General features: G+C 41.7%; 1 protein-coding gene across 5 annotated transcripts in view; it reads right to left on the reverse strand.

Moving 5' to 3' along the window:
- macrod2 (mono-ADP ribosylhydrolase 2) overlaps positions 1 to 23,320 on the reverse strand; it is a 652,663-nt gene that overhangs the window by 606,401 nt on the left and 22,942 nt on the right. The window contains exon 1 of one of the 5 annotated variants that reach the window (XM_070542127.1): positions 1,362 to 1,981. The exons of the other annotated variants lie outside the window; for them this stretch is intronic. Coding sequence (XP_070398228.1) covers positions 1,362 to 1,455 — 94 coding nt within the window. The 5' untranslated portion in view covers positions 1,456 to 1,981. Of the gene's footprint in view, positions 1 to 1,361; positions 1,982 to 23,320 lie in introns of those variants that run through there. 5 annotated transcript variants of the gene reach the window in all.

Raw genomic sequence — 23,320 nt, forward strand, 5'->3', positions numbered from 1 at the left:
GTAATTAGAAATTGAAAAACAAATAATCATGTTACGCTTCTGTCAGCGTTTCAGGAGTTCAACCAAACAGCGCAGTCAGGAGGTAGCTGAACTTATTCCCGGTAGTTGCCGTTAGCTGCAGCTGTTAAGCTTGGTTTATGCTTGACGCGTTTACTTCCCGCTTGGTGATGCGGCTCGCGGATGGAACACGCTTCACAACTCGCAGCGTTTATGGTTCATGCGGCTCGTCTCTGCGGTGAGCCAATATTGTAGGGGGCAGCATGGAGCTCTACGGCATGCATCCAACACTACACCATAGTAGAAGTAGAAATCACTGTTTACAACATGGCATTCCAGCATTTTTAACAGCGTCCTTGTCTTTTCCGACAGTGCGAGCTATTTCTCTCCAAGAATTATTAACTACATGTTGATCACGGTGATCTCTGAGAGCTGAATCATACAAATGTCTGTATTTACCAACCTCTGCCATACTAGTTCTTGCCAGTCCGCCATGTTTTTCCGCGTCCAATCGTCCGCGTGGTTAGAAATTTTCCTAGGTGCACGGTGCGGAAGGTTAGGGCCGTGCGGAGGCGCGGTGGAGGGGCGTGGTTGTTAAAATGACGCCATTTTGCCGCGCGGAGCTGTGCAAACCTCGCGGACGCGTCAAGCATAAACCAAGCTTTAGAAAACAGGAAGTGAGCTCTTAGCTCAAGAGGTAAACTCAGGTCAACAGCTCCCTAAAATGTCATAATCATTTCCCGGTATCCATCCCGTAATAGTCTAAAATATTAATTGAATCAAAATAACAAACTCGCTGCGTTTGATTTAATACATAATGTGCAGAGTGCCATTACAGCATGTTCTGTACCTGCTCATCAACAAGTTCTTGGAGTTCAGTCGGCTGTTAAAAAAACCCGGAGTTCAATAAAGAAATGTTATGTCCCCTAAAATAGTTATTATCCGAGTATTCCTCTAAAAGAGATGGAGTTCCAGCTAAACTAAAAGGCCTCAAAATAAGCTGGACGGTCTGTAATGAAAACCTTGTGGGCCTGCATCAGTCAGGAAGATCAATATGGACTGTCTTATGGAATTACCAGATAAAAATAAAACGTGTCAGGGTTTACTGTGGCTCTCAAGCAAAAGTAAAAAAAAAACACATAAAATAAAAGGTTTAAATGGGAGTCGAAGCAAATCCACGAGTTTAATCCAAAATGTTTTAAAATTTTATGTCACTAAGGAAATGAAATAAACGTCCCTTTTTTTATTAGTTGAATAAACTGGTGCATAAAGTGGATTTATGAATGATTCAGGAGCATTAAGAGTGTTTCTGAAAACACCTCTCACGCAACACTTCAAAAGACCTTTTATCATATTTAACTCACCGCTGCCTTTGCAGAAATCTTTATGCAGATTTTCTGAACATTTCAGAGTCGCGTGTTTTAAAATGTTCCATAAAAAGTAAATCAGCTTTCTCATTATTAAAAGATCTCGTTAAAAGTTTAAGGATGCAGGCGGCGTGTCCGAAGTTTGCTCGTGAAACCCTCTGATGAAATGTTACACAATGTGTCGGACGGAGAAACACAGGAACTCCGACTCTTTAAAAATTAAACAAAGGAAGTGCTGCTTCCTTCGAGAAAAACATAAACACAACAAAGCATTTACAGTAATTACTGGGTAATGTGTTTTGTTTTGACTCTGTAAAATATAAACTGCTGTTTCGTGTCATTTCAAAGCTGTTTATTCATATAGAGTATGAAATCCTTCTAGAGTTGCAGACAAAAAAAATACTCTCAAATTAAATAGAGTCAAAACATTTACATAGATTTAAATAAAGTCTGCCAAGTTAGATTAAAGACCCGGAGCCTCATTTATCAAGCTTGCTTACGCACGAAACAGGGTCGGAAAACTGCGGATAAAATTATGAAATCCTGCAGCGTTATCACTTGTACCGCTTCGTTATCACACAGAACAAGACCCCCCCCCCACATACACACACACACACACACACACAGCCTGAATTGCAGAATACAGAATATCAGCAGGGGGACAGATTGAGACAGAACATCATGCGTGTGTGACAGTGTGTGTCCTGTCACTGTGACCTGATTGGTCATGCGCCCTGGCTACTTGTACAGGGCAGATCTCTGTTTGGCTGACTGGTTAACGTGCGTGACTTTCACCCGGGAGTCTGGGGATCGAATCCTGATTGGATCATTTTTTAATATCCACCACAGATCTCTCTGAAGAACTCAGCATTGACGGCTTCAGCAACGCTGTGCCACTCCGTGGATTTTCTCTCATTTGTTTTGCAAAAGCACTTCCTTTCATTTCTCCACCTCACCCACAGGTACCTCAACTTGTGCTTCCTTCATCTGCCTTGATCTACGGTCGCCATGTCATTGGTGGAGCGCTGCAACGGCTGGCTTATGTATATGCATGAGATCCACAAGGCCCTTTGCATTGACTATTTATGGCAGCAAGTGGGCGTGGTGAGGGCGGGATGTGACTAAAATGCAGCTGAGAAACATTCTCGCTAGTCTCCGGTTTATGAAGCGGAGATTGCGTGCAGCTGTGTGTCCTCCATGTTTGATAGACCACACACCTGCTTGGCGTAAGTACTTTTTTTTTTGCTGAGCTTAAGTACGGTTTTAGTAAGGATTCTACGCCATGTTTGATAAATGAGACCCCTGAGCAATCTAAATATAACTATTAGGATGAAAACTGTTTCTGAGGAGACTCAGGTAAGCAGAAATAAGTACTTTCATCTTCGTCTCATAACCATTGACCTCCTCCCTCCTGGTGTCACAACGGTTACACACACAAGTGATTTTCCACGCCACAGCGCACGTTCTTTAAAGAAAATTAACTGTAATATGTTATATTCAGAGTTTACGGCTGAGCTCGTGTGTTTGCAAACCCATCTCAGCAGGTTAGCAGAGTTTCAGCATCTTTAATCAGAAACAATTCAAATGTGATCTACTTTACTTTTAATGTGTGCCCCAGTAACAGATCTAATTAGCACCTTCCATTAAGAAGGTAAATGAGAGGCAAAGTATACGAGAAATTTAAATTAAAGGCCTAGCATAAACTTAGCATGCACCTCTGAGTCTGAGGCAACGGTCCTTAAGTGGAAAAGGGTGGTAAGCCAACTCTAGCTGGGGGTGAGCTGCTGTTCCATGTGGAGGAGTTCAAGCATCATGGGGTCTTGTTCAAGGGAGAGGGTAGAATGGAGCAGAAGATTCACCTGCAGTGATGTAGATGCTGTACTTATTTGCTGTGATACCGACCAATATTCTGATTCTCACATTTGGTTCCAAGTTATGAGTAATGACCAAAGAAACACCACCAACAAATGGTGGATGTCTGAGCAGAGTTGCTGCTCCTCTGCATCAAAAGGAACCAGCACAGGTTAGAGGAATTACACATATATCCCAGTGAGACGAGACATTCAGAATAGATCCATGACTCGCTACAGATTGCATTGGACAGTTTGCCTGGGAATGCCACGATGAGCTGGAGAGGAGATCTGGAGGTTCTACTCGAGCTGTCAATCCAAAACTTGGTCCCGGACGGACGGACGGACAGACGGATGGATGGATGTTTTTTAAAATAAAGACCTTAAAGGGACTTTACGGAGTTTTCAATTTTTATGCTCGCGATTGCCCCCTCAGGCCAAAAGCGTAACGGCAGCTTCAATAGTAGGCTCGTGCACGAGGCACGCATGCTGTACGTGCACACTCCTTAACGAAAATAACAGCTGAGACAGTCCCGTGTGTGTGTGTGTGTGTGTGTGTGTGTGTGTGTGTGTGTGTGTGTGCGTGCGTGCGTGCGTGCGTGCGTGCGTGGCTCGGAGGACAGAGGACAGGAGAACATGCAGCTAATTAATTAATTAATTTGTTTCTGTACCTTTCTCTTCAGCACAGCCGACAAAGGTTTATGATGGGTCAGTCCTCCTGCATGCTCAGATCATTCCCTTCCCTTGCTTGAAAAATTGTTCCAAAATGAAAGTTGAACCCACATCTTTTTTATCTGTGAATTCAATGTCGTTCAGCGAGTCTCAAATAAAAATTTGGGCGTCTTACTGTAAAAAAATATACCATTAATGTAAAAAATAAACTCTAAACTAACTACATTCACATCCAGAATCGAACCCAGGTCTTCAGCACGAGAGTCCGACGTCTTACTAGGTGAGCTAAAGCGCCAATGATGTGATCTGTATCTGTAGCATTTATATCCTTGATGACAGCTGAAACAACGTCAAACCAAAGAACGGTTCGGAGTGAAAATGGCTATTTTGTTGCTAATTAGCAGGAAATATCTAGAAGAAAGTTCTACAGAAAGTAGCTAAGGGGCCTCAGAAATGTAGCTAGCTTTGTCACTAGGCGTTAGGAACAGCGACAAAGTGGCACTGCCTCTCTCTCTGCTGCTAAAGCTACGGATAGCAAATGCTACGGGCGATGCCTGAGCGTGAACGCGCATGAAGCAGCCTGCTCGACCCGAGCATCTCTCTTTTTCTGTGATTTTACAGAAAAACAGGCAATCACAGTAAAAATGCCAGGGCTCATTCTACAGGACCAGGGCATTGCAGGAGAATGTATGAAGAAGACATTTAATATTTCTATACATGCTTTGGCTGTCAAACTTCCATATAGTCCCTTTAAGTACCACTGTCTGCTCATGTTTCAAAAAGCCCAAGTCTAAATCGTCTAAGGTTAATACCAAAACTATTTTGAACGTGCTCCGTTCCTGAGTCAACGCCATCTTTGTAGTTGTTTTCACCGTGGCAGCTCTGGCGCTAGGTCCACCCATGCGTTTTTACAAATATAGAGTGATGTCATTAGCTGGACCTAAAATTGGTCAACCTGCTAAGGCTACATGACTAGACAAACCAGCAGAGAAAAATCTTTTGCTACTGTTGAGGTTTGTCTAGATTTCCAGGCATAAAGTTATGGCTTCTTTGGTCTAATTTCAAAAACAAATTTTAGGTAGCAAAAACGGTAATGAGCTTCATACATCAGGACACACACAGACAAACATGACCAACATAAAACTAATTCTTAAATCACTTGTTACCAGGAAACTACAGAATCACTATCTAAGTACTGGCATGGGGCCAGAATACGTGTCAGATCTCCTTCCTTTAGATACACCGAGCAGGGCTCTGAGATCCATAGGAAGCAGTCAGCTGGTAGAACCCCGGGTCAAAACCAAACAGAGTGAAGCTCCAAACACACCCACATCACCCCGCTTCTCCTCCAGCTTCACTGGCTGCCAGTCAACTTCAGGGTTCATTTCAAGATCCTGGTTCTGGTCTACAGGGCCTTACATGGACAAGCACCATCTTACATTGGTGATCTTCTTAGTCCCTACACCACCAGCAGGTCCCTGAGGTCCAGTGATCAAAGCCTACTGGTTGTGCAGCACCAGGCTAAAGGTCAAAGGTGACAGATCATCTGCTGCTGTGGCCCCCAGACTCTGGACCTCTCTCCCCCTGAGCCTGAGATCAGTGGACTCAGTGGTCTCCTTTAAAAAGCTGCTATATATATTTTCTTTTTTTTTTTTTTTTGTTATTGTGAAGCACCTCGTGATTTTTATCTTTAGAGGCGCTATATAAAAGATTGTTTTCTTTCTTTTAGCTACTACGCTGCACACAGATGCTATCAGTTTCCTTATGACCTCAGATGTGCCCCGACTCTAATTACTTTTAAATCCAAATTGAAAACTTTCATGTATTCATCAGCCTTTGAGTGAATGATTCTTATGCTGCACCTTCTGCACTGTAACTGCTCACCCTTTAACTTTTCTCTGATTTAACTGGACCTAAATGTATTTATGCTGTCACGTGTTAATGTTCATGTTAACCTCGCCAATGGAAAGAACAGTGAATTGCATCTGTGTATGAAAAGCACTATACAAATAAAGCTGCCTTGCCTAGAACCAAGCCAGGACTTTGCTTTGCAGGAGAGGAAGTAAGATAACATTTTTAAAGCATCCAAATCAAAGAGCAGGAATAGAGATTTCAAACTCCAAACACATTAAAGGACCTGAGATTAAAAGAAAACGACTAAACGAGAATTTTGTTCTAAAAATAAAAGCTGCATGGAAGAAGGAAGTCAAAACACCCAGTGACTGTAAACGCACCTCTCCCTGAGAAGCAGGCAAATTAACGTGAATCAGAATTAATGCTAATATATGCAGATTCCTTCCATCAGCCTGTAATGTTATTTTTTAAAACCTCTGGTCTTTTAAAACTGCAGGCCGACACACAGAAAGCTATTTAAAATTCATGAAGCTATTTTTTTCTAATTTATCAGGCAGAGAACTCTTCAGATAACGTTTTACTTCTCCCACTCGACCTTTTCCAATCTAGTGAGGACCACGCCGGACAGTGATGCATGTTCCACAACGGACGGCGCTCTGGCTTCATTCCCATCGGCCTCTGGTGTGGGCTTTGATCGCGGTATAAGCACCTCTTGTATTACATGCTTACTTTCAAATACAACTCGTATTAGACATAGAGGGACAGTAAAAGATAAATGAGGACAATAAGAATCCCTGCGGACACACAAACATTCTAATTATGATTTATTCTAGACATTCATTATTACAGGGATATTTCTAACGCGTCAATTTCCAAGCAGCAAACAGCTCAGAGAGTAAAACATGAAAGAAATAAGTTCTAGTTGAATGTTAAATGGACTGAACTTGCAAAATGCAATTATTGTTCAAGGGAAACTAAATGTTAAATGAGGCTTGATAATAATCATCCTCATCTCGCCGTTTTCCCTCTACAGCAGCTTGACTCGGCCCATCTCATTCCCAGTGACCGGCTGCTCCAAAGCCCAGCTGTCCATTCGTTTTTTCTGCTGTGTGAATGACAATGGTGTTTGCAATGAGAGGCACTGAAGCAGAGGACGTGGAGGAGTTCCTTCAAAATCCTCCTTTAAGGCCGGTATGTGTAAAGTCCATCCACGCCCTCCGTGACGTCCCCCCTCCCCGGTGCACTAACCCCCTTAACTAACTCCCATTCTTGCTCTCTAAGGTGCTCACTCTTCCATGCTCCTCTCTCCTCTGAAAAGGAGATGCCTTCCCACAATTCCCTGTGGTCAGTTCTTTTTTTCAATTCCATAACACTATAGGTGGTATTTGATGGGAGAACAATGAGTTCTCTCACGTATTTTTGTGGATTTACTTCAAATGCGGCTTTCGGGCCCTTGGAGTACCAAAAACGTGGAGGCGAAGGTTAATTTGAGGCGCCAAAGTATTCATAAACACTCATCTAGTCAACAGTTTGACCCCAAAATCTAGAGCTTTCTGTAAACCGCAAACACCACTTAGGGTACCTGAGCAAATAACGAAGGTATTTAACCCAGAGAGCCGAGCAGCTTTCAACCATCTGTTTTAAAGAGCTTAACCTCAGACAGTCCTCCAATGTGTGGATGGGTTTGGTGCTAGAACCAAATCAAAGAGGTGCACTCATGCAGGGAACAATGACGCATGTCCAGCTCGTCCTCCAGTCTCTGCTTAGAGCATTCACAAGAGATGAGCCATATGTCTCGGAGTTCCTGTTTCATTTTGTTCCGAGTAGGGATGGACGAACCATCTGGGTAGGGGGGTGGTCAAACAACAGGACCCACAGGGATCCTGGATAATAAAAAACAAGGTTGTAATGTGTAAATGTGTGTCGTTGTTGAAAGCAGAAACTTTCATTTAAAACCTGACTGAACGGCCCATTGCTGCTCTCTGCCCATCCCCCACAAAGCCGTCTTTGGTTGGAGGTTTTGGAGACTGACAGGTGTCAGAGGGATTGTGAGCAAAGGAAGGCAAATGTCATGGTGAAGGGAGGGATTACACAGCATTACTTACAGAATAATTCTTCAAGGCAAATAGCTATCTAGTAACAGACTGGTAATCTTTATGTGGCCGGACACCATCTGGGCAGACTTCCACAGTTAGAAAACTGTGCTGTCCAAAAGGAAAACCTTTATTATACAGCTGAAATGTGTCTAGTCACCTCCGTTAAAGAGCCAGATCTATATTCAGGTCACCCCACCTCTGGTGCACAACCAAAAAACCGTGTTCATTATCAGCTAATGTAGGCAGGTTTACAAATCGAGTGCCAATTCTTTGCTTTTGATGTATAACTCCTCTGGTAGGAAAATAAAAGCTGGCTGGGGTGTTGTCAGTTTTTCTACTGTCAAAATAAATAAATAAAAATAAAACCAAGAGGGACTGAATTACTGTTTGCAATCGGTGAGCCAGTAAGGTCTGCACTGAGCTAACGCTGCAGCACCAGCATTCGACGACGGCAGACAAAAAGCTCCAGAGTTGTTTAAAAACTGGAGCCAGTAAACAGGAGAGACCCAGAAGTGTTTTCTTGTTACCCTAAAAAGCCAGAGCTTTTACTCCAATATCGGGCGAAGCAGGCTAGAGGCTAACATTGAGCTAACAATGCTATGGGTGAATTAGAAGTAAATAGCCTGCTCTAAAAATATCTCAAGCTACTTTTTCCAGTTGTCAACAAATCGATATTACACTCAATTGTGTGTGTGAAGTGAATAATGAGTCAATTGTGACGTTTTACTTACTTTAGTCATTCACAACTATAACAGCAAGCTGTTCAAACAACCACACTTCCTCTAATACCGTAGTAAGTGTAGTAAATGCTCGCTACCGTAAAACACCCAAGAGTGTTAACCCCAGATATGGCAATGTACTTGTCTATTCATCAAATTACTGCGTAAGACACGTCTTCGCTTGTCAGCTGAAATCTTCTGGTGCTGATCGGTCCAACTGCCGTGAAACTCAGAACGATAGTGAGAAAGTTTGACCATTGAATATCTTCTTTACTTATTGCACCTTTAATTCAGAAAAAGCATTTTGCTTCTCTGTGCTGAGTCACTGAAACAGACCTTTAGGCACATCTGCTGTCTGGAGGTTGTTTTTTAATTACTATCAGTTTTGCACCTGGTCTAAATTGCGAGTATTTGCGTATCTGGTATTTGTGGAAGGGTATTTTAATGCTTTGCATTGCATTTTAAATGTGCTGAATCCAAACATAATCAGATTAATTTGATGGATTCAGCCATAAATGGTGTAATACTCTAATCCCAACACCTCTGTATTATGCTGCTGTTCCCCCCCCCCCCCCCCCTTTATAAGCATTTTCTAAACTCTACAAGAAAAATGAGGTTAATTGTGACCGTTGAGCGTTTAGCAGACACAACCTGATAATATAATTACACTGAATAGTATAAAAGGTGTTTTGTCGCCTGAAGAAAGCCATTAAGCAAAGAAATGGAAACCTAAATCAACAAATGTGGATGTAACGAGTCCTGTCAACTGGCCCGTTGATTATAGCTCTCCGTTGTGATCGCTGATAAGGAAACTGGATATTGGACATTCTCTCTGTCCGGACTACAAAAAGTGGAATGATTCATTGAGATGAGTCATTGTGAACTTGATCAACTTGTTTTGATCTAACAATAAATCCCAACTTGACAACCACAGGATCCATCCTCCAACGACTTGAACATGTTTAATATTATGTAAATTGGAGGAATCTCGTCCCACATCAACGACTAATTGCTATAAAAAACAACATTTCTGACATAAGTTTGCAAAGGTTTGTCCTGACTTTGCTCGAGCTGCAGACATCTTCTCTACCCACATTCTTGATGCATGTTGACACCACAATACAAGGGGTAATAGCCAAGCATCGAGGGATCAAATTATTTCACCCCTCATGAAAACTTCATGAGTATACTCTCCGGGACTGAATGTGGATGGGCCCGATCTACAGAGACGATGCACAGAGGAAGCATCACGGCACAAATATGACTAGAAAATATTAAATGTTACGTTTTTAATTGTTGCAAGATAACAGAAACATATTACTTTAAGTTTTCAGACAGAAAATGTGCCCCTACTTTAATCAACGTACCCACAACCTAAAAGTCTATTAAAATGTTATAATTTGTGTAAATGATGGAGTAATTCCTTCTGAGTGGCAGCACAAGGGAAAATAATCCAAGTAACTGTAAGACTTAACTGAAGTCTAGGTGAATATGTTTTATGCAAGGCAGCGTTAGCTTAACAATCAGGGTGCTCAGGTGATCCAGCCATCTTGTCCTGTTTATATAACCCAGTTAAGACCAAACCCCAGTTGCTAGAGCCCCAACTTTAAGAGCTGGGTTATTATCTGGTATAGTGAGGCATGTTAACACTTTCCTCCAATTACAGCTAAGTTTCATTAGATTACCGTGCTGACATTCCTAAAGCTTTCTTCACTGTCGGTGTTTGCTTTGCTTTTATTTCCTTCTATATATTCACCATTTGTTTTAAATATCGTAATACAATGGGCTAAATAAACCAGCATTGTCCTCACTGGAACAAACAAATTAGAAAGCTAAAGTAAGCAATACACCAAAAATGCTAATCAACCTTAAAAAGGAGGCCAGTTTGTAACTTCCTCCTAGCCACCGAACTCCTGGGTGGAGAAAAGAGGAAAACGGGTTCTGGAGCATTCATCTCTTCATTCACCATCGTCCCTCAGCAGCCTCTGCCTCCCTCTTGGCTTCGGTCAGTCTCTCTGTCTTGTATTACAAACCACTTAATGGCACCAAACTAACCAACGCTCCCTGGAGGGGTCCTCTGTCAGCCAAGTGCCTGATAGCATTTTTTCACAACACCTCTCCGACTCCTGAGAGAAGGGTAAAGAAGCACCTTGATGATATCACTGATATTAAGTTACAGAGAAGTCATCGCTCACCGTGCGAGGGGGCGGGGCTGGAGGTGAGTGGCTGGACCGATAAGAATCTCTTTGTCTCGAAGTGATGACCTGACCTGCCAGGTCAACATCCTGGGGAGCTAACTAGTGTGAGGTGTTTTTGAACCGAGGAGAGGTGTTGAGACATTGAAGGGTGTTGTGGAGAGAGCTATTGAGTTACTCTGATAGGAAGGGCTGCGGTGCATGTTTACTCGATGGCCTAAGGCATTTATAAAGCGATGATGGGGCCAGCGGCTCTTGTCTTTCTCCCCCTGGAGCCTGGGCTGTGTGACACCAGCCCCCTCACACCGGACTCTGGGACAACAGTTTAAGGGCCGATGCTGATCAAAATATCAGTCTTCCCTTGCATCATCACCACAGACAGATGGGCTGCTAAAGAATTGGCAATTGTACTAAGGTAGCAGTGGAGGAGCTAAATGCTAAGAGCCTGAACAAAACAATAACTAAATCCTAGTTTTTATTTTATTCTGTAATTATTGCAGCAGCAGTAAATCATTTTCAAAAATATTCACTTTCATCATCATTACATCCTAGAATTCATTCTCATTCCCACTCCTTTCATTCATCTCTTACTAAAAATGCTTCCCAGTCATCCAGGTCATGGTAATCCAAAAGGGTTCAGATGAAGGCAACTGGACTTCTTTGGTGTCTTGAAGACGTTTCGCTTCTCAGAACTGACAAAGCTCCTCAGAGCTCCTCCGCTCCTCCTCAGAGAAACGTCTCAAGAAGTTGCCTTCATTTGAACCCTTTTGGATATAGTGACAAAAAAGAAAACCATCATTTCTTAAATAAATAACAGAAAAGCTAAATGACCGCTTTTCAAAAAGAAACAGAACAACATAACATGCAGGGTTTCCCCCAGCGCTTTATAAGCCTGGCGGCCCGCCAGGCTAAGCATCATGCCCCGGCCCCCTCCCCGACCCTACCGTGTCCGCTGACACAAACAACGCAACGAAGCTAGAGCCCTCGCTCAGCTGATACTGGTGAGAAACGGCGGCGGAACGTGTGCATTAAAAAGGTGTTTTTTACAGTGAACCACATCGTTTAAATGTCCCATAGCTGCAGAAGTGATATCATTTAGTATAGGAGTTTATTTTATGAAATATTTTGCCATTATAAGCTGCAGCCCAACACTCAAAAACAAAAAAACAAAAAAAGGATGTCATCAGTTTGGACTGACGGGGCTCTTGCGAGGTTTAATGTAGTTTATTCATCCAGGCAAGAAAAGTGGCTCAGGGACAAAATCTACATATTTCAAATTGCAAATAGTAAAATTAACAGATTTCAATTCTGGCTGCATTTGAATTTCAAATAATAAAACACATAAAACACAGCTGTATGCATAAATCATGAGATCTGAGAGGGTTGATAAACAGAACGTCACCAAATCAAAAACATGTAAGCTGCTTGTGGAAAAGCACATTATTAGTGGTGTAGACAGGATCATACGTATAGACTTGATCCCTTTTTTTGGTGGTGCCCTCACTTTAGTTGCCGGGTGAATCAAAGCACCAGAGCATTTCCGGTCCTCTCTGATCAATATGACGTGCTGGCTAATGAAATAAAAGCTTCAATAATCTCTCAAGCTTTCTTTGCCTTTTCCTTCTGGCTTGTGTAAAATAAAGTTGGTGAAACGTTCAGCGATAAGCACTCATTACGCACCATCTCATTTTACCGAGAGGCCTTTATGGTACCACCCTTAGAGGAGCTCTCGTTCTCTGGCAGTGAGCGAGACTCGTCTCATTTATAAAACATGGAGGTTACGCTGAGGCGTATCTGTAAAGTGCCAGTTTGCTCATTTTGTAGTGTCTGGGGTGTGCATCTTCCTGGTATCCATCTTCTACCTCCTGGCCGCGCGCTGCGGCCCTGGCTGAGAGGAGGCTGGCTCCTCATCATAAATGTGCAAATAAATCGATGGCATCACACTCTACAACTCCAACAAATGATGTTTGCAGCTCTGCCATCACTCAGTATAGTTTACTGTAAAGCAAATGTCTCGTTTCCTCTCATCCTCCGGAAGATTAAATGACCATATGTGTCAGACTATGTCTGTTTTGCCACTAGTTTTTATGTTTGTTGTACAACTCATCAGAAAATTGTATTATTTGAAACTTGGTGAATTTTGTATAAAACAGACTGAGAAAAACTAATAATTACATCATTTGCTTCTTCTAATCGTTTTAGCATCCTGCGTTTTTTTACTTGGGCTAACTGTTAATGAATTTGTCTTCCTGGGGTTGTCTGCCTTTTGCGTTGCTCGTGGGACACAGTCAGAGATCCAGAAAAGTTTGCCAATTGAAAAAAAAAACACAAGAGCAAAATGTGAAACCTTGAGCTTTCCAACTAGGCTGTAAGCAGAATCTGTTTAATCAGAGGGTAAGTTATCGGAAGAAAAAGTTTCTAGCTGATTGCAATTGAGCACATCTCGTTAACGAAGCCCAGACTCGACCTCGATGTTTGCCTGCAAACAAAACACCGAGAGGAAATTTGTGAGAGTGGCTTGATTATTAAACTACTACACAAGAGGAAGAAAAGTGGTTAAAATGTGAGGCTGAATGATCCAAAAAGGAACCAAGAGACTTCCACTTGCACCATTTGGCAGTATATGGCACAGCCCCACTTCGTTCTCTATGGTTCCTCTTTGTGCACCAACGTTCTCGCCTAGAACATCCCTACAAAACAACCAGTGCACATAAACACTCCTTAGATTTTAAAGTGCTCCTTCACTCATTCTGCAGTAGATTGGCTGTGGTCTCTATTGTGAAAGAGGGGGGCAGATAATGAATGGAGGCTTACTCTCCTCTCACCTCTGATTGGCTAACGGCAACACAACTACACCACTGCCTCCATTTGCTCTACAATGCTGATGTTTGAGCTCCACAAATAACACAAGTCTGAAGGAGTTATGCTGTGTGGTCGAGGTGCTAATGCTAACGGTTATGTTCTACTTGCCGAGACGTTCTCTGCCATTTCCTGGACTCTAAACCAACAACACGAGCCAAGAATGAGTCCATGAAAGCTAATTTACAGAGTGAGACCCATCGTGTGGCTTTTTGTCACCAAACGAGTCCCCGTGTGTTTTGCTTTTGGCAGCTAATGCAGGAAATAGAGGTAGAACTAACTTCATGTTCAGCCTGCGTGTGAAACTTTGAGTGACCAACTGTACTTCAGATATAACACGTAAAAAACCGTTTCTCAGTCAGCTTGTTCTTTACTTTCTTAAGATGAAAGATTATGTTTAGGAGACGAGCTTTAAAGTGAGGCCAGATTAATTTCAGTAAGTCTAAGCTGCTCATGTGGGAAATCAGCGTTGCCTCCTAAACATTTCTATTCAAAGACAAAAACACACAAATGACCAACTGAGATTAAAAAACGTTTTGAAAAGCGTTTCTATTAAAATTTACGATTACGTTAAGGATACAAGGTTGAAATAAATTCAGTAAGATGTTTCTGAGGATCAGATAAGAAGAGAAATGAGATGTAATATTAAGGGTTAGTTTTCTAATAGCATCTTTTCAGCACTCAACAGAATCAACCACATGAAATTACTTTCTATAACTCGTGGTGCTCACTTGGATGAGGTAAATGAAAAGCAATTTAACAGCGAGATGTGGCAGCTCCCACAAGGCTGTGTGACATTGACTTGGGGGGGTGGGTGGGGTGAATATAAATAAAAAGTTTGAGAGTTCAGATTGAGCTAAGGTTTGTTTTTGAAGGCATAAAAACAACTTGCTTTTAGGTGGAGGAGAAACTGCAACGATTAACGATACCTGTGGTATTTTGAGTGGTGTCACACATAAGGGTTTAAGTCTGTTAGTGAATCCATCGTCCATCTTCCGTCACCGCCGTAACCCAAGAATTTTAATTCTCAATATGTGTAAACCTTTTAAAACTCTACACAATGTGTTCCTGGCTTCATCTATAAAAGGCAAAAATCCATCATAAAAAGGAAAGTGTTAACAACTACATATGTTGACAAAGACACACCAGACGGTTGTGATTGAGACACCAGCTGGTGTTCAGAGTAAGAGCCTAAACCTAGTTTACCATAATGGATTCTCAGAGGGAGGCCAGGCGCTCCTCGTGGCATGTTGCTTTACTTGGCTTCCCAACACATCCCAACCTGAAGCATACACGGTTTTTGGGACGAGTGCAAAACCTGGTTGCTCGTACAAAGTGGCACTCCGTGTGTTGGCACAGCTTGAGAGCTAAACATATTACAGAGATTGTGAAGCCAATCTGCATGTGTAACATTAATGAATCAAACCAATAACAAGTCAAAATGTGCATGAATTAGTAAACATTTTTCCTCCGCTGTGAAATTTTTAGAAGTTTTGCTAAAAGACCATAGAAGAATAGTCTCAGTTACACTGCCCGGCCCAAAAAGGTTTCCAACAAAACAAATAAAAAGGGTCACACACTCTAATATTTTAGCCTGGATTACAGCACACATTCGCTGTGGCATTGTTTTGATAAGCTTCTGCAACGTCACCAGAATAATTTCCATCCAGTGTTGCATTAATGTCTCACCAAAATCTTGCAGATTCTAGATCTTAAAGAGGAACCACTTGTAATCAGTCATCCACGCTTTCGTCACCTCTCGCTTGGACTACGCTAACGCACTATTAGTTGGAACTCCTGTCTCTGTCCTGAACCGGTTGCAGGTTGTCCAAAATGCCGCTGATAGGTTTTTTAAAAACAAAAGTCGATAAAGCCATATTACACCAGTCCTGGAGCATCTTCACTGGCTCCCCATCACATTTCGTGTGCATTTTAAGATATTGATGTTTGTTTTTAAAGCCCTACACCACCTAGCTCCTCCTTATCGGTCCGACCTGCTGACTCCCTATGTGGCTACTCGTATGTTGACGTCAGCTGACCGTCTACTGCTTTGCATTCCCCAGATGTCCTACAAATCACGGGGTGAATGTGCGTTTGTCCATGCTGCCCCATGCTCTGGACCTCACTGCCTATTACAGTTAGGCTGGCAGCCTCTCTGCCTGATTTTAAATCTTGTTTAAAAACCTACTTTTATGACTTTGCCTTTAGACAGTGATTCATGACATTGAATCATGATTTTATAGTTTTTATTGTTGTGTTTTTTCTTCTTTTTGTTTTTATTGATCCTGCCTGTTCAGCACTTTGGTCAGCTCTCACGCCGTGTCTTAAATTGTGCTATAGAAATAGAGTTGGTATGGTATGGTATGCATTGATGATGGTAGAGTCTGACCGCAGCACAAAGCCTTCTCCAACACATCCCAATGATTCTCAGTAGGGTTAAGGTCTGGACCCTGAACCCCTCTTTCACTATTTGAGCCCGATGTATCCTAGCATTGTCATCTTGGACGATGGCCGCGCCATCAGGGAAGATGGAGTAACATGGTCATTCAGGATATTCAGGTAGTCAGCTGACCTCATTCTTAAAGCACTTCCTGTTGCTGAACCTAGACCTGACCAACTGCAGCAACCCCAGATCATAGCACTGCCACCACAGGCTTGTACAGTAGCCACTAGGCATGATGGGTGCATCACTTCATCTGCCTCTCTTCTTACCCTGATGCACCGTCACTCTGGAACAGGGTCCACCCGGACTCATCAGACCAGATTTTAATAATAAAAAAAATAAAATAATGTGTTCTTAACCCAGTTTTAGTCATTTCTGTAATCTCCTTAGATGTTTTCTCTACTTGATGCACGCAATCTTTTCCACCAGAAGTGTTTTAAAAAGTTTCTAAAACTGAGTATTTAAAGACTTTTTGGTGCAGTTAAAAAAATCATTAACAGAGCTGCTATTTTCATACAGGCCCATTATTACTTTGTGCCATTAAAATAAATAGAGCAGTTTATGCATTCTTTTTTATCTTTGTATTGTTTATACTAATTTTGTTCGACTTCAATTTGAATTATAAATTTAAATAAGTGAAATTGTAGGTAATATTGAAGAATGATGCATTTTTGGGAGAATCTTGAACCAACCCTAATGTTCTTCGTCTGGATTTTGATTCCTCACTGATGTGGACATCCTTGCCATATAGTGGTGTAGTGCAAGTATTTGAGTTTTTCTTTCTAGAATACTATGGACAAAGATATTTCCATAAACAGCACAGATTGGGCCCATTCAACCCAGCCTGCTGACCATTAATAATTCTTACAGTTTTATGCAAACTGCGATTTTTAGCTAAGAGTATCTGCGTCAGCTGTATTTTATTCAGCTCTAAAGCCTTCTCTGATTGCCTTTTCCAACATTAAAAAGAAAAAACAACGTGTTGATTATTTTACCCTGTTTTTACATTATTTTGAAACGTCATTCTTGTCTACTTTTTGTAAGAACACATTTATTCCCTGGTTTCCATCACAATGGCCTTCTACCAGCTGGACCTTCTCAATGCACTCCCCAACTGGTGTTCTGGGCTTTCTACTCGAGTTCATCAGTTGATTTTAGACACGTAAGGCTTTCAACTTACCAAACCTAGCTTCCCATAGCTATTTTTAATAAAATCTACAAAGAAAATAATAATAAGTTGTTAAATCCCAAACCACACAATCTACATATGTTCCTTTACGTTGACAAATCTTACAGCAGTATCTAAGAGAAGCATCTGGAAGGCTTCATCAGCTCCCTAAGACCAATGAGGAAATCCCTTTCCTACACAGGGACTGATGGAACAGCGGCGTCTGCCGTTTGTTGTTTTCACACCCCAGAGGCTCACAGTGAAATGCATGTTTAATTTTGAAGTAATTAATTGAATATTTTAGATATAATTGTCTCTGTTAACACTCTCTTGAGAGTCATGTCCCTAATGAGCTCAATTTACAAATATCAGTCATAGAAAAGTATAATTCACAACAGAATGGCTGCAAATACCACCTGACCTTCTGTCGCTCTTCCAATCCAGCTGACCTGCACTGACATGCCTCTTCATTAATTTCAGCAGCAGGAGTCATTAATTGGCCAACAGTTAATTAAATTGTCTTCGGGATTGAAACGAACACACAGCTCTTTTAAGGTCTTCATTCCATCAACATACAAGGGAGACAGAGAAGTACAACATGCTTACAGAATCAATTAAGACACATTATCCTTCTTGTGTTCACATTACACCGGTTCAAAGTGAAATCAATTAATGAGTGATATGTGTGCTTATTCATTGTGAAAGATAATCACTCCGTCAGGTTTGTGAATACAACCGGAGAAGCTCAAAGAAAAAAAACTGCAGCTGAAAACATCTTGCAGTATGACATAAACATTTATAGAACGGGGCGACGGTGGCACAGGAGCTAAGTGCTCGCCTTGCAATCGGAAGGTTGCAGGTTCGAGCCCCGCTCAGTCTGTCGCTGTCGTTGTGTCCTTGGGCAAGACACTTAACCCACCTTGCCTGCTGGTGGTGGTCGGAGGGACCGGTGGCGCCAGTGCTCGGCAACCTCACCTCTGTCAGTGCGCCCCAGGGCAGCTGTGGCTACATTGTAGCTCATCCCCACCAGTGTGTGAATGTGTGTGTGAATGGGTGAATGACTGATTGTGCTGTAAAGCGCCTTGGGGGGTTCCAGGACTCTAGAAGGCACTGTATCAAATACGGGCCATTTTACTATAGAACTAATTTAAACACAAAACACACAAAAACGGGTCACTTTTCACTCTAAACATGACAAAAGATTCAAGATCCAACTTGTTTTTAAGTTGATCTGCTCTGTGAAATCTACAAAACGCAGTAGATGTAGATATTTTACACATCCTGATTATGTCCTCTGCTTCAGCGCTTAAATTTGTAATTCATGAAATATTCAACCAGATCTGTGAGATGACAATTAGTCATATTAACCGAGACAATAGAAAAAGTATTTCTAACGCACGGAGAAGGATTTGCATTTTGAAATGATCGCGTGAAATTATTCTCAAAGGCTCATGCTGCACTCTCCAGAACATTAGCTGTGATCAAATCTTGTTTATTGGGTCACAAGAGAATTATATTTGCAGTGAGGTACAAACCGACTAATTATACACACATTCCCAATCCTGCAGCTTTAAATGGGGAACGAACAAAAACGCAGCATTCACTGGAACTGTTTAGAATTATTTTATTTAAAGCCTCGATTTTAAAAAAGAATTTGTGGTTAAATGAATTTACAAACATACAAACGTTCTTGTGACATATTTTTCTTCTTTAAATCATTTAACTGGTTCCCAATCCTCTCAACCCTGCAGCAGACCTGGTCTAAAACAGTAGCTGACGTTACATTAGAGACACCATTACCTAAAGCTTTTACACTAGTGCAAATATTAAAATAAAATCACCTGTTTTTAGGTTTAGTTGCTTGCATTCAACACGATTTTCTTAGGTTAATCACTCGAGTAAAACATAAAGGACAAGAATTCCTTCTGAACCTTTGACTGTGACCCTTCTTTGAAGCTGCGGAAGGAAGTCTGAATTAGACATTTTAAACAAATGAGGCTGTTTAGTGTTCAAACTTCTTAGCAGATGTGTAAAAGACAGATTTTTGGCCCTATAGTAGGGCTGCTCAATTAATCGAATTTTAATCACGATTACGATCTGAGTTTTGAACGATTATAAAAAACAAAACAAGCCGATTATTTGCTCCTCCCGCTTGCGCTGCCCTGAGTTACAAATGAAGCGCTCCTCCACAGTGTTGCCAACTTAGCGACTTTGACGCTATTTCCAACAGCTTTTCAGACCCCCTTCTTGACTTTTTAATCCTAAAAGTACCTAGCGAACACCTCAGAAACATCTCTGGTAACCCTTAGCTACTTTCTGGATAACTGTCGTCGACATTTCCTGCTGCAGGTTAGCTAAACACTCCGCCTGCACTCCGGACCGTTCTTCAGGACATTAGGAAAGGGAATGATGTAGTGATGTGTCAGTCGCTACAGACAGCTCTCGGAGCCGCCCTGCTCCCTGTTGGAGTAACCAGAGTGAGTGACACACACACCGCACCTGCGGACTCCTGAGCCGCTAAAAACAGCTAAATGTGCGCGTGCGGCGCGCTAAACACACGTGCAGCTTGCCCCTGATTGCTGTGAGACCGGGTTGGGGGGTGGGGGGTGCAGCTGTGGTTGGGACAATTATTACATTAACTGATGGACTTGTAAATAACAGTTTATAAATAAGGTAGAAATAAGTTCCTCACGCTGATAACTAATAACTAATCTCTCTGAGGACACGGTGCTAGTGCACTCTCCTACAGCACCTTGACACGACTCAATAAATGTTATGCAACATTTTGTGAACATCAATTTATTTGCATTTATTTGTTATAAATGCCACTGTATAATTCTTGCTGTCAGTATTTGCAAGATATTGGTATTTGGGTCTGTACTGGTTAGACTTAAATGAGTTAAACCAAGGTCTACAGCCCTTGGGTCATAAACTATGAGCTATAAGTATATTGGTCTTTTTATACTGGGAATCAGGAGTTATTTTAGTGATCATCTTGTTTCTTATTTAATTTTGTCCTGATTGTGCCCTGAGCAATTTTATGACTGAATAAAAACAATTGAAATCAACATAAATTGAAAAATCGTCCTAAATAATCGTGATCTCAATTTCAGTCACCATAATCGTGATTATTATTTTTGCCATAATCGAGCAGCCCTACCCTATAGCCCCAAGCATAAACATGTGGTATTTAGCCAGATTTACTACATCTTTGCTAATGCGCTGCAACGCCCATCAGGACTTGTTTCCTATTCTGCACCAACAGATTTATATGGTTAAACAGCATTCCCTACCTTGTCATGCATCCTCTACGACGGGATACATTTACTTCTATCAACTGTAATATAATCATGCAATCTGTTAACAATGAGGCTTAGCCCCTGGAGACTCCTATGGCTGGAAGATGGCCATGTGGTGCCTGATTAACTCAAGAAGATGAAAAATAATTCTCTTTAAGCACATAACATTGTCTAGTCTCCAGTTTGTGTTTCCTTCACCTGACAGCTTTTGAGTTTTGATTTACTGCATCCAGCAACCTTGTTTGTTTGATGCCACAAAACCAAAATAAACCCCAGTGAGCTATGAAAACTTTTGCCAATACTGACATTTATGTCCAATACCAACATAATTTTACCCATGTATGTTTTATGCATATGGAGAAAATAATGAAGGTGTATGCAGGTTTCCCAATGTTCCGTTCAGAGCCACGTGACTACCTCATCTGGTCTGTAACAAGAAGGAAAAGACGGTGAGGAAATGGAGGATGATTCAAATGTTGAAGCAGTGGGCGGGAGCAGCGGGAGCAGCTGGTGGAAGTGACCAAATCCAAAATGTTGCCAAACAGTTGTTGAGGGCTTTTTGTTTGTTTTTCCGAGACTGGATCTACCACTGCCGCCACTCCCTCTACCTGCAGCTGTACGGGTTGTTATTGTCCATTTGTCATCAGAGGAGAAAAGATGTACATCATGATATTGGTTTGAGACCATATCGCCCAGCCTCAACTCCAGCGTCCATCTACTTTTAACACCAACTTGCAGAGATGAACAGCACCAAGATGAAAATTTGGGCTGATATCAATATTTGAGGTTAAACAGAGAATGTGAGGTTTTTACCATTAGTTTCTGGAAATATCCATCAAAATGTTGTTGAAAATGAATGAAATGAGGCCCAGTTGTTGAAATATTTTGGCAGCTTTGTAACACATAACCACAAAAATCAGGTCTAAAATACATGGGAGCGGGTCTAAGGCCCAATCTCAATACTCACACTGCACCCTGCAGACTTCAGCAAAGTGCACTTGGAGAAAGTGTGCAGTAGGGTTCGAGTGCGAACACAAGTGTGCAAATAATTGCCGAATTGAGGCATGGAGCATTGCGCCATCGACTGCAACGCATGCCGTGATGCTGGTTGCTGTGAAACGTTTTTCAAAAACCTTTATAAACAACTTTCAAACAAACAATAAAGCTATTATTTCAAATAAATTTACATTTATTGCTGCTTTGTCTAAAAGTTTTAGAGCATCAAATAATCATCCTAAAATGAACTAATTTCATTAGAAAATACATATTTTGAGACAAGGAACTTAAGCCTTTTCTCCCGCAGCACTGGCTTGTGGGTAATACCATCGCTGCGGACTTGGGTGAAGTGCAGATTAAGGGTGCAGTGGGGGCGTGGTCAACTTCTGCACTTGAGAATCAGGACACCCTACGCATTCGCACCCCTGGCCGGGAACGCGCAAATGAAGGGTGCGAGGGTCCAAGTGCCAGTATTGAGATTGGGCCTAAGTCTCTGAATGACGAAGAAGAAGAAGAAGAAAATATCATTTCTAAAGCGCCTCTCAAGATAAAAATCACGAGGCGCCATGTTTCCTTCTACGGGAGCCCGTGAGGACAAAATGCATTTACTGATTTGTAAGAAACGGTTACAAAACTTCCTCCATTCTTAAATGTTGTTTTACACGTTTACCTCTTCACTTGTTGCCAATGATGAAAGGAAGTCTGATGTGCGTGTTATTTTGCTGAAGTTTGCACTCCCAGGGCTTTTTGACCCTAATGGGCATCCATTAGTAAGGTTTTGCTCCAACACAAAAATACTGGTTGTGTGCAACAATTTGGGTACCTACTGCCCCCTCTTGCCAGGAAAAATACACACCATCACTTTAACACCGCTGTTATCGCCAATAACGAATATTTACCAATATTACATAGATTCCCTTTATTTGACACATTGTAAAAGTGTTCACACCACCTACGTTGGTTCTCTACTTCACACACACCTGCACAATACTGCACTCTGTCACCATTACTGTCACATGACTAAACAACTACCATGTGACCACCCGTCCCCTCCTGAAACACACATGCAAACAGCAACAACATGGAAAGAAATATTGGTTGTTAATATTTACCCAGCTTCACTTATTGGACCGATATGACGTTGTTACAGATAAATAGTGCTTTCCTGATGTTTACCCCATGTTGTTATCTATGTGTCTTAGCATCCCAGTTCCTAAACAACACACAGCTCTGCAGCACCAGTTTTGTCAGCAGCTCCCCCAGGCATCTTCAGACAAACCCACCAAACCAGACACAACACTGGGAATTCAGTGGCATCACAACATAGTCTATGCCTTATTGGAAACTTTAATCTGCTTTGTTTGTGCGCACAGGGGGGACTGAGATTCTATTAAAGAGATAAAACTGTTGCCACTGCCAACTGATGCATCAAAGGCCAGCAAAATTGCAGCCCCTACTCGAGTGGGTTTAACTAAAGTCACTTATTTGTCCATTTCATCATGCTAATGGCAGAAGCCATCATCCCATTATAGCGCCACAGCTGAGCGAGGTTAAACAAATGCAGTTTGTTTGAGGTCGCTTTACCTCCAAGTCAGGTTTCGATGCGCTTCCCCATGCATCGCAACAAATCATCAGCTTGTCTATATCTGCAACCCCTCTGAACCCTCCTACATTAACCACCTCTGTACTTATAGGATACTTAAAGCATCTCCTGCTCCCTTTTTATTAACAAAAACCATTTCTCCTACAGATGAAAGGAAATTAATAACATCTTTGTTCTTTTAGCAGCAAAGATTACATAAATG

The sequence above is a fragment of the Nothobranchius furzeri genome, chromosome 12 (assembly GCF_043380555.1).
Source record: "Nothobranchius furzeri strain GRZ-AD chromosome 12, NfurGRZ-RIMD1, whole genome shotgun sequence".
NCBI classification, from domain to species: Eukaryota; Metazoa; Chordata; class Actinopteri; order Cyprinodontiformes; family Nothobranchiidae; genus Nothobranchius; species Nothobranchius furzeri.